Genomic DNA, 16,609 nt, shown 5'->3' with positions numbered 1-16,609 from the left:
AGGGACTGTGGACAGACACAGACTTAAACCCCATTCCTTGACTCCTCGTGATGAAAGGGACTGAAGACAGACACAGACTTAAACCCCATTCCTTGACTCCTCGTGATGAAAGGGACTGAGGACAGACACAGACTTAAACCCCATTCCTTGACTCCTCGTGATGAAAGGGACTGTGGACAGACAGACTTAAACCCCATTCCTTGACTCCTCGTGATGAAAGGGACTGAAGACAGACACAGACTTAAACCCCATTCCTTGACTCCTCGTGATGAAAGGGACTGAGGACAGACACAGACTTAAACCCCATTCCTTGACTCCTCGTGATGAAAGGGACTGAGGACAGACACAGACTTAAACCCCATTCCTTGACTCCTCGTGATGAAAGGGACTGAAGACAGACACAGACTTAAACCCCATTCCTTGACTCCTCATGATGAAAGGGACTGAGACAGACAGACTTAAACCCCATTCCTTGACTCCTCGTGATGAAAGGGACTGAGACAGACACAGACTTAAACCCCATTCCTTGACTCCTCGTGATGAAAGGGACTGAAGACAGACACAGACTTAAACCCCATTCCTTGACTCCTCGTGATGAAAGGGACTGAGGACAGACACAGACTTAAACCCCATTCCTTGACTCCTCGTGATGAAAGGGACTGAGGACAGACACAGACTTAAACCCCATTCCTTGACTCCTCGTGATGAAAGGGACTGAAGACAGACAGACTTAAACCCCATTCCTTGACTCCTCGTGATGAAAGGGACTGTAGACAGACAGACTTAAACCCCATTCCTTGACTCCTCGTGATGAAAGGGACTGTAGACAGACAGAGGTCCAGGTTCAGCCATTCAACACCTGTCTGCCTGTTCAAAGTGTCTAGTTGAGACCAACCTGGGACCCTAAATCAGCCAGTCAATCTGTCCCTGTGTTTAGTGGGTTAGTTTGTTTTAGTTAGTTAGGATCTTGTGCCACGTGTGGCTTTTAACACTATTTGACTCTATTTACTAGACACACTCTACTACAAACTAGCGCTCCATGACACACACACACGCACGCACACACACGCACGCACACACGCACGCACGCACACACACCACACACCACACACCACACACAACACACACAGCCCTAATGTGTTTCCCAGAGACACACTACCAGAGAGGTGGTATAAATAACCCTGGGATGTGAGGCCCACTGCTGAGTCAATGACAGACCCTGTGAATCATCCTCTGCCGTGGCTACACCTTTCTCCATGACATCCAGCCTAGGTACAGATCTAGGATCAGGTTCCCCTCCCCCACCCCACATAGCCTGGTTCCTCTCTAGGTTTCCTTCCTAGGTTCTGGCCTTTCTAGGGAGTTTTTCCTAGCCAACGTGCTTCTACACCTGCATTGCTTGCTGTTTGGGGTTTTAGGCTGGGTTACTGTACAGCACTTTGAGATATCAGCTGATGTAAGAAGGGCTATGTAATAAATGTGATTTGATTAGTGGGGGAAATGCAAAACTAACCCTAGATTAGTGTGTGTGTGTGTGGGGGGGGGCAACTTCACCCTACAGCACGGCACCACAGCACCAGTAAGGTCTGAGAGGTTAAAACTGCCAAAACAGTTAGACCAGAACAAAGGTGGGAAAAAGAAGAGCCAGAAGTCCAGAAGAGGTAAAGGGTGGGTCAATGTGGGTAATGACATGTCTGGTAACATCTCACCTTATTCATATAAACATTCATGACCGGGAGGGAAAAGGTCATTCCCATGTGCAAACAGGTGCAGACTCAAAAAGTGAGTTTTTTTTAACCCTGTGCTGCAGTACAGGTTTCTGCTTGTGTAACGTGGTCACTAGAAGACACTAAATATCTATCGTGGGGAAGTGACCTCGCTTCTTAGTGTCTGTGTCCTGTTGCCACTTCTCTTATGTGGAGGTTGAAGATAACGGACTAATGGCGTGCTTGCATTCATGAAAAAACATGAAATAATGAGAGAGAAAAAAAGAGAGAGAGCGAGGGAGGGAGAGGGAGAGGGGGAGAGGGAGAGAGAAGAGAGAGAGAGAGAGAGAGAGAGAGAGAGAGAGAGAGAGAGAGAGAGAGAGAGAGAGAGAGAGAGAGAGAGAGAGAGAGAGAGAGAGAGAGAGAGAGAGAGAGAGAGAGAGAGAGAGAGAGAGAGAGAGAGAGAGAGAGAGAGAGAGAGAGAGAGAGAGAGAGAGAGACATAGAGAGAGAGACATAGATAGAGAGATATAGATAGACAGATAGACATAGATAGAGACAGATAGACATAGATAGAGAGATATAGATAGACATAGATAGACAGATATAGATAGACATAGATAGAGAGATATAGATAGACATAGATAGACAGATAGATAGACATAGATAGAGAGAGAGAGATTGATTGATATAGATAGAGAGAGATAGAGATTGATTGATATAGATAGAGATTGATTGATATAGATAGAGATAGAGATTGATTGATATAGATAGACTGATAGAGAGAGATAGAGATTGATTGATATAGATAGACTGATAGACTGATAGACTGATAGAGAGAGATAGAGATTGATTGATATAGATAGACTGATAGAGAGAGATAGAGATTGATTGATATAGATAGACTGATAGAGAGAGATAGAGATTGATTGATATAGATAGACCGATAGAGATAGAGATTGATTGATAGATAGACCGATAGACATAGATAGACATAGAGAGAGATAGAGATTGATTGATATAGATAGACCGATAGACCGATAGAGAGAGATAGAGATTGATTGATATAGATAGACCGATAGAGAGAGATAGAGATTGATTGATATAGATAGACCGATAGAGAGAGATAGAGATTGATTGATATAGATAGACCGATAGAGATAGAGATTGATTGATATAGATAGACCGATAGAGAGAGATAGAGATTGATTGATATAGATAGACCGATAGACCGATAGAGAGAGATAGAGATTGATTGATATAGATAGACCGATAGAGAGAGATAGAGATTGATTGATATAGATAGACCGATAGAGAGAGATAGAGATAGAGAGATAAAGGTAGAGATAGAGATTGATTGATATAGATAGAGAGATAAAGGTAGAGATAGATGGAGACAGGGAGGACACTTAAAAAAAGTACTATCTAGAATCTACGTAAAAGCTGTCCTCATTTGAGAACCCTTTAAATAACCCCTTTTTGGTTCCAGGTAGAACCCTTTCCACACAGGGTTTTACATGAAACCAAAACGGATTTTTACCTGGAACCGAAAAGGGTTCTCCAATGGGGACAGCCCTAGAACCCAGGCGACACCTCTCTCCTCCACCCCAAAAAAAAAAAACATGAAAAAAATAAAATAAGTGGGTGACCAAGAGTTTCCATAGGCTTGGGCTCTTACCTCTCTCACACTGGGGCCCAGTGAACCCGTAGACACAGGCGCACCGGTTGGGTCCAATGCAGCGCCCGCCGTTTTGGCACTTACTATCACAGACGGCTGAAACAGAGACACACACACACACAGTTTCAGTTAGTCACACACACATATGTATGCACACGAACACGCACACGCACACACACACACAACTGCACATCTAGCTCTTAATATCGCAGACGGGCTGAAACAGACACACACACGCACACACACACACACATGCCCAACTGCACATCTGAAGGCCTTATTTTTCCATGGTCTTTGTGAAGCCATGATTACAGAAGTGGGTCAAATTCCCCTGGTCTCTCTATTTTTCCTTTGTAACAGATGCCAGGTTATTTATGTTGGCACTTTGAGAAATGGGGTTTTGGGGGAGGTGTGTCTTCCTAATTGTCTATTGCCAGTGGAGGTTAATCAGTGTAGAGGCTAGAATCCTCATTAGATTCAATGGAATTTTTCCCCCCAAAAAATATCCAAATCTCAGTTAGCCAGAAGACTTAAGCAAGAAAGACTTGAGCCAGCCAAGGTGTAGAGAGAGGACTTCAAGCTGTCAAACTGCTTGCGACATATTTCCTCTGCTTCCTTCGTTTACGCCACGACTGTGTGAGTTGTTTTAACAGAAACCAGGCAACAACCCCCCCCCCACCACCCATCTACCCAAACTCGCTGTGTGCGGTGCCAAGGGGGCCTCCGCTTTGAAGACGAAAGTCAAACATTAGCCCAAACATTCTGAGAGTTTTCTCCCCCCACCCTCTCAACACTTTCTAGAAGTTTCCCAGCAGAGCTAGGCTAGGTCAAAACCTATACCTACCTATCTACCTCTAGCTACCTCTATCTACCTCTATCCCTCTCTCTACCTCTAGCTAGGCTAGGTCAACATGCAACCCTCTGCCAAGTCCTATCTACTACTATCTACCTCTATCCCTCTCTCTACCTCTAGCTAGGCTAGGTCAACCTCTGCCAAGTCCTATCTACTACTATCTACCTCTATCCCTCTCTCTACCTCTAGCTAGGCTAGGTCAACATGCAAACCTCTGCCAAGTCCTATCTACTACTATCTACCTCTATCCCTCTCTCTACCTCTCTCTACCTCTAGCTAAGCTAGGTCAACCTCTGCCAAGTCCTATCTACTACTATCTACCTCTATTCCTCTATCCCTTACCTCTAATTACCTCTATCTTTCTATCTACCTCTATCCCTCTATACCGTACCTCTATCTACCTCTATACCTCTATCCCTCTATCTACCTCTATCCCTCTATCTACGTCTATCCCTCTATCTACCTCTATCCGACTATCCCTCTATCTACCTCTATACCTTACCTCTCTTTACCTCTATCCCTTTACCTACCTCTATCTACCTCAATCCCTCTATCTACCTCTATCCCTTACCTCTATTTACCTCTATCCCTTACCTCTATTTACCTCTATCTACCTCTATCCCTTACCTCTTTCTACCTCTATTCCTCTATACCTTACCTCTCTTTACCTCTATCCCTCTATCTACCTCTATCCGACTATCCCTCTATCTACCTCTATCCCTCTATCTACCTCTATCCATCTATCTACCTCTATCCCTCTCTCTACCTCTATCTACCTCTATCCCTCTGTCTACCTCTATCCCTCTATCTATCTCTATCCCTCTATTTACCTCTATCCATCTCTCTACCTCTATATCTACCTCTATCTATCTCTATCCCTCTATCTACCTCTATCCCCCTATCTACCTCTCTAACGGTATCACTCTATCCATATCTATCCCCCTATCTACCTCTATCCCTTTATCCCTTAATCTACCTCTATCCCTCTATCTACCTATATTTACCTTTATCCCTCTATCTACCTCTATCCCCCTATCTACCTCTCTCTACCTCTCTCTACCTCTATCTACATCTATCTACCTATATCCCTCTATCCCCCTCTATCTACCTCTATCCCCCTATCTACCTATATCCCCCTATCTACCTATATCCCTCTATCTACCTCTATCTACCTCTATCCCTTTATCTACCTCTATCCCTTTATCTACCTCTATCCCTTACCTCTATTTACCTCTATCTACCTCTATCCCTTACCTCTTTCTACCTCTATACCTTACCTCTCTTTACCTCTATCCCTCTATCTACCTCTATCCGACTATCCCTCTATCTACCTCTATCCCTCTCTCTACCTCTATCCCTCTATCTACCTCTATCCATCTATCTACCTCTATCCCTCTATCTACCTATCTACCTCTATCCATCTGTCTACCTCTATCCCTCTGTCTACCTCTATCCATCTCTCTACCTCTATATCTACCTCTATCTACCTCTATCCCCCTATCTACCTCTCTAACGCTATCACTCTATCCATATCTATCCCCCTATCTACCTCTATCCCTTTATCTACCTATATTTACCTCTATCCCTCTATCTACCTCTATCCCCCTCTATCTACCTCTATCCCTCTATCTACCTCTATCTCTCTATCTACCTCTATCCCTCTATCTACCTCTATACCTATATCTACCTCTATACCTCTATCTACCTCTATACCTCTATCTACCTCTATCCTCTATCCCTATCTACCTCTATCTACCTCTATCCCTCTATCTACCCCTATCCCTCTATCTACCTCTATCCCTCTATCTACCTCTATCCCTCTATCTACCTCTATCCCTCTATCTACCTCTATCCCTCTATCTACCTCTATCTACCTCTATCCCTCTATCTACCTCTATCCCTCTATTTACCTCTATATCTACCTCTATCCCTCGTTCTACCTCTATCCCTCGTTCTACCTCTAACCACCTCTATATCTACCTCTATCCCTCTACCCCTCTATCTACCTCTATCCCTCTATCCCTCTATCTGCCTATATCTACCTCTCTCTACCTCTATCCCTCTATCTACCTCTATCCCTCTATATACCTCTATCCCTTACCTCTCTCCTTCTACCTACCTCTATCCCTCCATTCCTGTATCCCTTACCTCTCTCTTTCTATCTACCACTACCCCTCTTTCCCTCCTCTCCTCCTACCACTCCATCATGCTGCTACCTATTCTGTGATTTACACATCCACTTGAGCAAGCCCAGAATTGGCTGGATTATAAGCCTTCCAGGTGACGACAGCTGCTTCGACGTCAAATGTAAGCCATGTTGGCCCACTAACCCTCTGTTCACCCTGCGAGGGACTGGAGCCCTAATGGCGGCTTAATGCCCTAGTTACGCCCCGGTTACGGGGGCCCTGCTTCATGGCAGGACAAGAACCTTTCAGGCCCTTTCAATGTCAATCCACACTGGTTCTGAACTATATATCCTGAATCTGAACTATATATCCTGGATCTGATATATCCTGAATCTGAACTATATATTTTGGTTCTGAACTATATATCCTGGATCTGAACTATATATCCTGGATCTGAACCATATATCCTGAATCTGAACTATATATCCTGAATCTGAACTATATATCCTGGATCTGAACTATATATCCTGGATCTGAACTATATATCCTGGATCTGAACCATATATCCTGAATCTGAACTATATATCCTGGATCTGAACTATATAACTATATATCCTGGATCTGAACTATATATCTGAATCTGAACTATATCCTGGAATCTGAACTATATATCCAGGAGCCTGGATCTGAACCATATATAATCTGAACTATATATCCTGAATCTGAACTATATATCCTGAATCTGAACTATATATCCTGGATCTGAACCATATATCCTGGATCTGAACTATATATGAAGGCATTGGCCCATGGCTTGTCTAGGATTAAACTCACGTGTACTAACCATATACCGTGGTTTTTAGGAGGTTTTGAGGATCTGGAGGGACATGTTAATGTGAAGTCCTTAAGAAATGTATTATCCTCCATAACCATACCATTGTTTGATAGTAATAGTATATATGTAAAAATAAATCTCCTAATTTATCTATACCAACTGTTTCTGCTGCAGTTTGTCACATGTTCTACAGTCTATACAGTGATGAACTTGGAGGAAGCCCTTAGATCTCCCATGGAGTCTATATGGGGCCTATAAGTTAATGGTAAAAAAATGTAGGTGAGCCTCCCGAGTTGCGCAGCGATCTAAGGCATCGCAGTGCTTGAGAGGTCCCTACAGACCCGGGTTTGATCCTGGGCTGTATCACAATCGGCCGTGATCGGGAGTCCCATAGGGCGGCGCGCAATTAGCCCAGCGACGTCTGGGTTAGGGGAGGGTTTGGCCGGTGGGGCTTTACTTGGCCCATCGCGCTCTAGCGACTCCTTGTGGCGGGCCGGGTGCCTGCAGGCTGACTTCAGTCATCAGTTGAACGGTGTTTCCTCTCTCTCACTAATTGGTGCAGCTGGATTCAGAGGCGCGGTGTGGCGGGTCATGTTTTGGAGGACACATGACTCGACCTTCGCCTGTCCCAAGCCCATTTGGGACTTGAAGCGATGAGACAAGATCGAAATTGAGGAGAAAAAGGGGGTAAAATACAGAGGAATATATATATATATATATATATATATATATTATACATGAGTGAATTAAAGCAAGTAGCCTAAACGCCAATGAACACTTGCAATGCTGATTTAGCACAATTGGTGCTTACTGTATCTACTACACTGTGTAAACGGGCTGCATTTACATCATAGTGTATACTCACGTTGTCCACAGTAGGAGCCTGAGAAGCCCTGCTGACACTGACAGTGGTCCTCGGCACAGAGGCCACCGTTCATACACCTGATGTTACACTGCTGGGCTAGAGGAGCAACAGGACAGGACCACGGCATATTGGTCAACATCCCATTCACAACTTTCGTGTGAAGTGAGCGAGCAGAGGAGGGTTGTACGAGATAAACAGGATGGTTAAAATAGGGGTTTATTTGCTCTCTTTTTGTTTGGGTGGAATTCAAATGTCCAAAATACTAGTAAAACCCATTGTCGGACAGTATATTATAGGTGAAATAAACTAAACATATACAAAACACTCTCGTAAAGCAATTTGTGGTTTTATATTGGAGAGGAAGCATGAATTTTTTTATTTTAATTTAATTTTACCTTTATTTAACCAGGCAAGTCAGTTAAGAACATATTCTTATTTTCAATGACGGCCTAGGAACAGTGGGTTAACTGCCTGTTCAGGGTGTACCTTGTCAGCTCGGGGGTTTGAACTCGCAACCTTCCGGTTACTAGTCCAACGCTCTAACCACTAGGCTACGCTGCCCCCCCAATGAAGAAGGCGACATGTAACACGAGGGAACACTTACTGGACTTTGTGCCACAGGTTGGTGCAATTTGGCCACTGGGACATGTGCACATGTTGGGCCGTGAGCAAAATCCATCTCCATCTCCACAGCTGTTCCGGCAAATGGCTGTGGGGATGAGGACACACAAAGAGTGTAGAGTAAATGAACATTGTCCGTCAGACCCTATTTGAGAACTACTACAGTACATGGGCCAGACTAAGAGCTTGTCCTAGCCTTCGTTAAATACAGTGCAAACCAAGTTAAAAAAAAAAAAATATCACGTAGACCTTGCAAGCAGTGGAGTACAATGAGAAAACAGGAATGTGGAAGTTACAACCCATACAAAACCCAATGTATTAGTTACCGTGTCAGGGGCTCGTTAACATATTTCCTAGCATTACAGTTATTATACCCATTATTGGAATTGTGCTAGTTTAGGTTTAGGTGGTCTATAGTAACATTGCTGTGCCAGGTTAGGTTTAGGTGGTCTCTAGTAACATTGTTGTGCCAGTTTAGGTTTAGGTGGTCTATAGTAACATTGTTGTGCCAGGTTTAGGTAGGTTTAGGTTTAGGTCTATAGTAACATTGTTGTGCCAGTTTAGGTTTAGGTGGTCTATAGTAACATTGTTGTGCCAGGTTAGGTTTAGGTAGTCTATAGTAACATTGTTGTGCCAGTTTAGGTTTAGGTGGTCTATAGTAACATTGCTGTGCCAGGTTAGGTTTAGGTGGTCTCTAGTAACATTGTTGTGCCAGTTTAGGTTTAGGTGGTCTATAGTAACATTGCTGTGCCAGGTTAGGTTTAGGTGGTCTATTGTAACATTGCTGTGCCAGTTTAGGTTTAGGTGGTCTATTGTAACATTGCTGTGCCAGTTTAGGTTTAGGTAGTCTATAGTAACATTGCTGTGCCAGGTTAGGTTTAGGTAGTCTATAGTAACATTGCTGTGCCAGGTTAGGTTTAGGTAGTCTATAGTAACATTGCTGTGCCAGTTTAGGTTTAGGTGGTCTATAGTAACATTGCTGTGCCAGGTTAGGTTTAGGTGGTCTATTGTAACATTGCTGTGCCAGTTTAGGTTTAGGTGGTAACTCAAACTGTAATATACAATAGTAATTGTAAAGAATCCTCTGAGGGTCACAAGAAAGTAACTTGTGTGTCTGATTTTGAGAATCCTGTTTTACCCCGATAGTGTTGAATAATAACACCTATGCTATCTATGTGTGCCCAAGAAATTCTAGTAGAATATACACTGAGTGTACAAAACATTAAGAACACCTGCTCTTTCCATGACAGACTGACCAGGTGAATCCAAGTGAAAGCTATGATCCCTTATTGATGTCACTTATTAAATCCACTTCAATCCGTGTAGATGAAGGGGAGGAGACCTGGTTAAATAAGGGTTGTTCCATTTTCTTTACAATTGAGACATGGATTGTGTATATGTGCCATTCAGAGGGTGAATGGGCAAGACAAAAGATTTAAGTGCCTTTGAACGGGGTATGGTAGTAGGTGCCAGGTGCAATAGTTTGTGTCAAGAACTGCAACACTGCTGGGTTTTTCAAGCTCAACAGTTTCCCAAGTGTATCTAAACTCAGCAAAAAAAGAAACGTCCTCTCACTGTCAACTACGTTTATTTTCAGCAAACTTGACATGTGTAAAGATTTGTATGAACATAACAATATTCAACAGCTGAGCCATAAACTGAACAAGTTCCACAGACATGTGACTAACAGAAATGGAATAATGTGTCCCTGAACAAAGGGGGGGCGGGGGGGTCAAAAGTAACAGTCAGTATCTGATGTGGCCACCAGCTGCATTAAGTACTGCAGTGCATCTCCTCATGGACTGCACCATATTTGCCAGTTCTTGCTGTGAGATGTTACCCCACTCTTCCACCAAGGCACCTGCAAGTTCCCGGACATTTCTGGGGGGAATGGTCCTAGCCCTCACCCTCCGATCCAACAGGTCCCAGACGTGCTCAATGGGATTGAGATTCGGGCTCTTCGCTGGCCATGACAGAACACTGACACTCCTGTCTTGCAGGAAATCACGCACAGAACGAGCAGTATGGCTGGTGGCATTGTCATGCTGGAGGGTCATATCAGGATGAGCCTGCAGGAAGGGTTCCACATGAGGGAGGAGGATGTCTTCCCTGTAACGCACAGCGTTGAGATTGCCTGCAATGACAACAAGCTCAGTCCGATGATGCTGTGACACACCGCCCCAGACCATGACGGACCCTCCACCTCCAAATCGATCTCGCTCCAGAGTACAGGCCTCGGTGTAACTCTCATTCCTTCGACGATAAACGCGAATCCGACCATTACCCCTGGTGAGACTAAACCGCGACTCGTCAGTGAAGAGCACTTTTTGCCAGTCCTGTCTGGTCCAGCGACGGTGGGTTTGTGCCCATAGGCGAGGTTGTTGTCGGTGATGTCTGGTGAGGACCTGCCTTACAACAGGCCTACAAGCCCTCAGTCCAGCCCTCTCTCAGCCTATTGCGGACAGTCTGAGCACTGATGGAGGGATTGTGCTTTCCTAGTGTAACTTGGGCAGTTGTTGTTGCCATCCTGTACCTGTCCCGCAGGTGTGATGTTCGGATGTACCAATCCTGTGCAGGTGTTGTTACACGTGGTCTGCCACTGCGAGGACGATCAGCTGTCCATCCTGTCTCCCTGTAGAGCTGTCTTAGGCGTCTCACAGTACGGACAATGCAATTTATTGCCCTGGCCACATCTGCAGTTCTCATGCCTCCTTGCAGCATGCCTAAGGCACATTCACACAGATGAGCAGGGACCCTGGGCATCTTTCTTTTGGTATTTTAAAGAGTCAGTAGAAAGGCCTCTTTAGTGTCCTAAGTTTTCAACTGTGACCTTAATTGCTTACCGTCTGTAAGCTGTTAGTGTCTTAACAACCGTTCCACAGGTGCATGTTGATTAATTGTTTAAGGTTCATTGAACAAGCATGGGAAACAGTGTTTAAACCCTTTACAATGAAGATCTGTGAAGTTAATTGGATTTTTACGAATTATCTTTGAAAGACTATTTTTTTGCTGAGTTTAGAATGGTCCACCACCCAAAGGACATCCAGCCAACTTGACACAACTGTAGGATGCACTGGAGTCAACATGGGCCAGCATTACTGTGGAACGCTTTTGACACCTTGTAGAGTCCATACCCCAACAAATTGAGGCTGATGGCAAAGGGGGGGGGGTACAACTCAATATTAGGAAGGTGTTCCTAATGTTGGTATACTCAGTGTATTTGTCAGAGGAGACATGCAACTGGCATGCAGCATAATTGAAGCTGACATCTAACATTGATATGTCAATAACGGGAGAGCCTGAACTCTGATACTTCCCTCTGGCCCCTTTCCAGAGTCAACAGCCCTTCAGGGAGTCAGGTCCACTCTACTGACTCCAACATGACCCCTGGACACCACAGGAGAACTCTGGGTATGACCCCCTGTATGACCCCTGGACACCACAGGAGAACTCTGGGTATGACCCCGTGGACACTACAGGAGAACTCTGGGCATGACCCCCTGGACACTACAGGAGAACTCTGGGTATGACCCCCCTGGACACTACAGGAGAACTCTGGGCATGACCCCCTGGACACTACAGGAGAACTCTGGGCATGACCCCCTGGACACCACAGGAGAACTCTGGGTATGACCCCCTGGAAACCACAGGAGAGTTCTGGGCATATCTAACACCTTGCTCTTGCTGTTGTGACCGACCAAGTTACCGGGCCAAGCTGAGCCCCCAGGAGGAGCTTGAGGAAGTCTCAGGGAAGGGGGGCCAAGCCGGGTCCCCAAGAGGAGCTGGAGGAAGTCCCAGGGAAGGATGGCCAAGCCGGGTCCCCAAGAGGAGCTGGAGGGAGTCTCATGGAAGGGATATGCTAATAAGGTGCACAAACAATCTATGCTGCTAATTAAATAATGCATTTATTTGTATTGTCAACAAACGTTACTTTGAGGTGAGCAGGTTCGGTGTAAAGGTTTCATATTTTCTTTCAACTTCACATTCTGTTATTCTTTCCCCCCGAGCCGTGTGGTTAGATGAGGAGTTTACTGGTTGTTAGAGATGTTTCGGCTCTCATCCCATGTTACTTATTAGTACAGTGAAAATTATTTATTATCCAACAATTATTTGGTGTCTTTACAGGTGCAAAGCATGGCTTTAGGGCATAATGACACACCAATAATGCAAGGATTGGTATTTAAAGAAACATGTAGGCCTAACATCGGGGACATATATTGCATGGGAGAAGTCTTGTTTCCATAGAGAGCTTTTCCTAAACGTAGAATCAATATTCTGAAATCGTTCAATGCATTAGCTCTTTTGCTGTTGCTATGTATTTGTAAATGATTGTGTAAGACACATGCAATAACCCAGAAGCACTACATCACAGTTATATGAGACATGTAAATTAGCACATCCTATTGGTCAATGGTCAAGTGAGCCCTATGAAAAAAAAATATATATATATATATATTTCATAGAGACCAACTCAACACAGAGATACTTTATTATCGTCAACATCTGCTGCGCTACTTACGCACGATACACTGGTTGCCCCCGGGCAAGGTTTTCCAGCCTGGACAACAGTAGGAGTGGAAACGTGATCCACACACATTGGGCCTATAGGGAAGGAGTTAGAAACAACAACAATTTTTCTGTAAATAATCATACTTGATTTAAGAACTGCGGAAATGAATAATGGTTAGTTTAGGAATCTATTTCACACGCTTTTTTCACGCTTTTTAATTTGAAATGCATGGGGTGATGGTGGACACAGAGCGACAAAAGTCATCTTCTCTATTTAGAATGAAAATAGATGTCGATGTCAAGAGATACATACATTTTATTAATTGATTTCTTAAATTATTCCCCACTCATATTGCATATTTATCTCAGATGAAAAGACGAATACTTAACATTCAATTCTGCTCATGTTATGTTTGTGTAACAGTGGCATTTTGACAATGTCATGACATTTGAAATGTGTATGTTTTTTTCTGGTGGGTAGGATTTCTACCTTCAGTTCATGACATATCAATCTATGCTGCTAATTTTGTATTGTCAACTAACTTTACTTTGAGGTGAGCAGGTTCGGTGTAGAGGAATCATATTTTCTTTCAACTTCACATTCTGTTATTCTTACCCTCGTAGGGACTCCTGTTTTCCTCTTCTCCTCACTCGATTTGAGGCAGCCGTCTGATCTCCATCCACCTTGAGAAGCGTTTTCCTCCCGAGAGTTGGAGGGTCTTGTCCTGTTACTTTTACTACGAGAAAACCCGTCAACGCCACCAGTCCAACCAAGCACGAAAAAATCCTCTTGGTCCACATCCTAAACAAACTTTTTGTCTAATTTTCCAATGTGTTGTTATTTAATCCGATGGAATAAATCTCAAGAATGGCTACACGGAGCGCATTTTCCACTATCACCTATACCTACAAATACATGAAGTTAAAATAAAACGTAACAGGAAAAAATAAAGTTTAGAACGAAAAATGTCGTGTTGCCTCTTGAGTTTCAAAGACGGTCCTGTAATGTCACCGCGGGAACGACACAGAGGAGGTGTGACTGGGCAGCAGACACAGATTTCAACTGAGGTGTATTGAGATACACCGCTGTCTCCACAGCCAAGAGACAGACCCTCTTGAAGACTGATTTCAGCGGTCTGTTGAGAATACACTTCACGTGCCGTACCGACATGTTTTTCTCCCGTTGACAGCTACAAGCTGTTGCATTCAACATACACAAGTTGACAGAGCATGTGGAGAAAAGACGCCATTACAAATAAAGTTATTGATATGTAGAAATGAGTGTTTTAATATGAAAACAATATGTAAAAAAAAAAAAAAGACAAGAGAAAACATTTTCACTGATTTGTTTCTGGGTTGTAATGGCCTGTTATTCGTTGGCTACTGAAGACAATCTGGCTACTAAGGACAATCTCTAATTAACGTTACTATCCAAGTAGCTTGAACATTTGTTTTATTTACAACATGAATAATAATGCTTTGACATTACAATTTAGCCCACAGTTTATAAATAATGAGTTGTAAATTTAATTGGTTTAAATGAAGTTACTTATTTACAACGTAAACATACAGTATTCTCAGTTGTATGCATTTAAACATAATGTTATTGGACAAATAGATAGTCTTGCGCTACACAGTCTTTTTAATGAGCAGCTCTTCTGCAGTGTCATCTGTAATTTCCACATCTGTCATGCAGGTTGTTTGGTTCCCCCGGCATCTGAAATTAAAGTACCGCTATATCTCGGTATTTCCTGTGTGGCAATCCGGAAGACATGTTAATTAATGACTCCGCTATTTGTTTGGACATGTTTAATGTTTTATTTTACATCCTCTCTGGCTATATTTAACACAAATGAGTGATATGGTTGTCAGTATGGCGACTCAGTGTCAGTTTACGGAAGTGACGTTCGGTAATCTGTTTTCAAATACTACACAGGTCGAAAATAGGGTATTTTAGAGCCCCCTAGTGGCGGCGGTGCACAGTTACATATAGAAAAGTATATTACTTGAGAAATAAATACTTTGAATATAATCTCGTCCCCAGCCGGCCTACGTGGTTATGTAACTTTGAATATGATCTCTTCCCCAACCTGGCGATTTGAATATAATCTCGTCCCCAACCTGGCGATTTGAATATAATCTCGTCCCTAGCCTGACGATATGAATATAATCTCGTCCCCAGCATGGCTACGTGGTTAGGCTACATTGCATATATCCGGGGTTCTCAAACTCAATTCCCGGAGGGCCTAGTGTCTTGTTTTTAGTTATTTCCGTTCAATCCGTATCGAATTAAGAGTTCCCAATTAATCAATGACCTTAATTTATCAATAAAGTACAAGAGAAGAGCGAAAACCTACAGACACACATCCCTCCGGGTATTGCGTTTGACACTCTTGGCATATATCCTCAAAGTGGGTGACAGGTCCCAAACATCACTTAGCAAACACCATCAAATCTAACTTTACATTTTGTAAAGATTTTTTTTATTCTGTGGGAGAGAAATACAGTGACAAACACACAGGATATCAAACAGGTGATATAATTTATTACAATGACAAATGTGTGTTAGAACTACTTATAATATAAGTAGACAATTATATATTGTGTATTAACTACAGGCAATTACTGTCTATGTAAGCAATAATGCAAACTGTGTATTATCAGGGACAAGCCACACTTACAAAAGGAATGAAATAGCAAGACACACACACACACAGGCACACATTGCAATGGAAATACTATGGTTTAATTCAACTGAAAGGAATAATGTACATAATTTTTTTTATCAATCTGGGTCAGACATCACTTTAAAAACAGGGTGTAATTTTTAAAATGATAATACAGATTATGTCCTAGCGTGGTCTCAAAAACAAAGGGAATGGGAATGTAATGTTGTTTGACAAGAGTACACACCACATTTAGGATGACTAGAGATATGTTTATTTACCTTTATTTAACTAGGCAAGCCAGTTAAGAACAAATTCTTATTTTCAATGACGGCCTAGGAACAGTGGGTTAACTGCCTGTCCAGGGGCAGAATGACAGATTTTTACCTTGTCAGCTCGGGGGCTTGAACTTGCAACCTTCCGGTTACTAGTCCAACGCTCTAACCACTAGGCTACCATGCCGCCCCAGGATAGCCTAGTGGAAACCAAACATAAAAAGGCCAGAAGGATGGCTGTATATATTTACACCAATCAGAAAATGACTGGTTGGCAAACAGGTAATACCCAAAGTCAACTTGTATGCCTTTCCCTATTACCATAACCTCACTGAAACAATGCCTAACCTTAACCCTCTTCCTAAACCGAACCTTAATTCATTTAACCTAAACGTAACCTGAATTCATTTTGGACCCTTATGCCCAAAATATTTTTTTTTTCTTCTGTCGGTTAATATGCACTTTCAGGAATGTCA

General features: G+C 43.1%; 1 protein-coding gene across 1 annotated transcript in view; it reads right to left on the bottom strand.

The window, feature by feature from the left end:
- LOC124047733 (fibrillin-2) overlaps positions 1–14,360 on the bottom strand; it is a 222,716-nt gene extending 208,356 nt beyond the window's left edge. The window contains exons 1-5 of the mRNA XM_046368037.1: positions 13,809–14,360; positions 13,203–13,285; positions 8,667–8,771; positions 8,063–8,158; positions 3,384–3,479 (exon numbers count right to left, since the gene is read on the bottom strand). Coding sequence (XP_046223993.1) covers positions 3,384–3,479; positions 8,063–8,158; positions 8,667–8,771; positions 13,203–13,285; positions 13,809–13,993 — 565 coding nt within the window. The 5' untranslated portion in view covers positions 13,994–14,360. The remainder of the gene's footprint in view (positions 1–3,383; positions 3,480–8,062; positions 8,159–8,666; positions 8,772–13,202; positions 13,286–13,808) is intronic.
- Positions 14,361–16,609: the final 2,249 nt, after the last annotated feature.

Source organism: Oncorhynchus gorbuscha, linkage group LG11 (assembly GCF_021184085.1).
Source record: "Oncorhynchus gorbuscha isolate QuinsamMale2020 ecotype Even-year linkage group LG11, OgorEven_v1.0, whole genome shotgun sequence".
Lineage (NCBI taxonomy): Eukaryota > Metazoa > Chordata > Actinopteri > Salmoniformes > Salmonidae > Oncorhynchus > Oncorhynchus gorbuscha.
The sequence above is the reverse complement of the archived record's forward strand: the minus strand, read 5'-3'. Positions and strand labels throughout refer to the sequence as shown.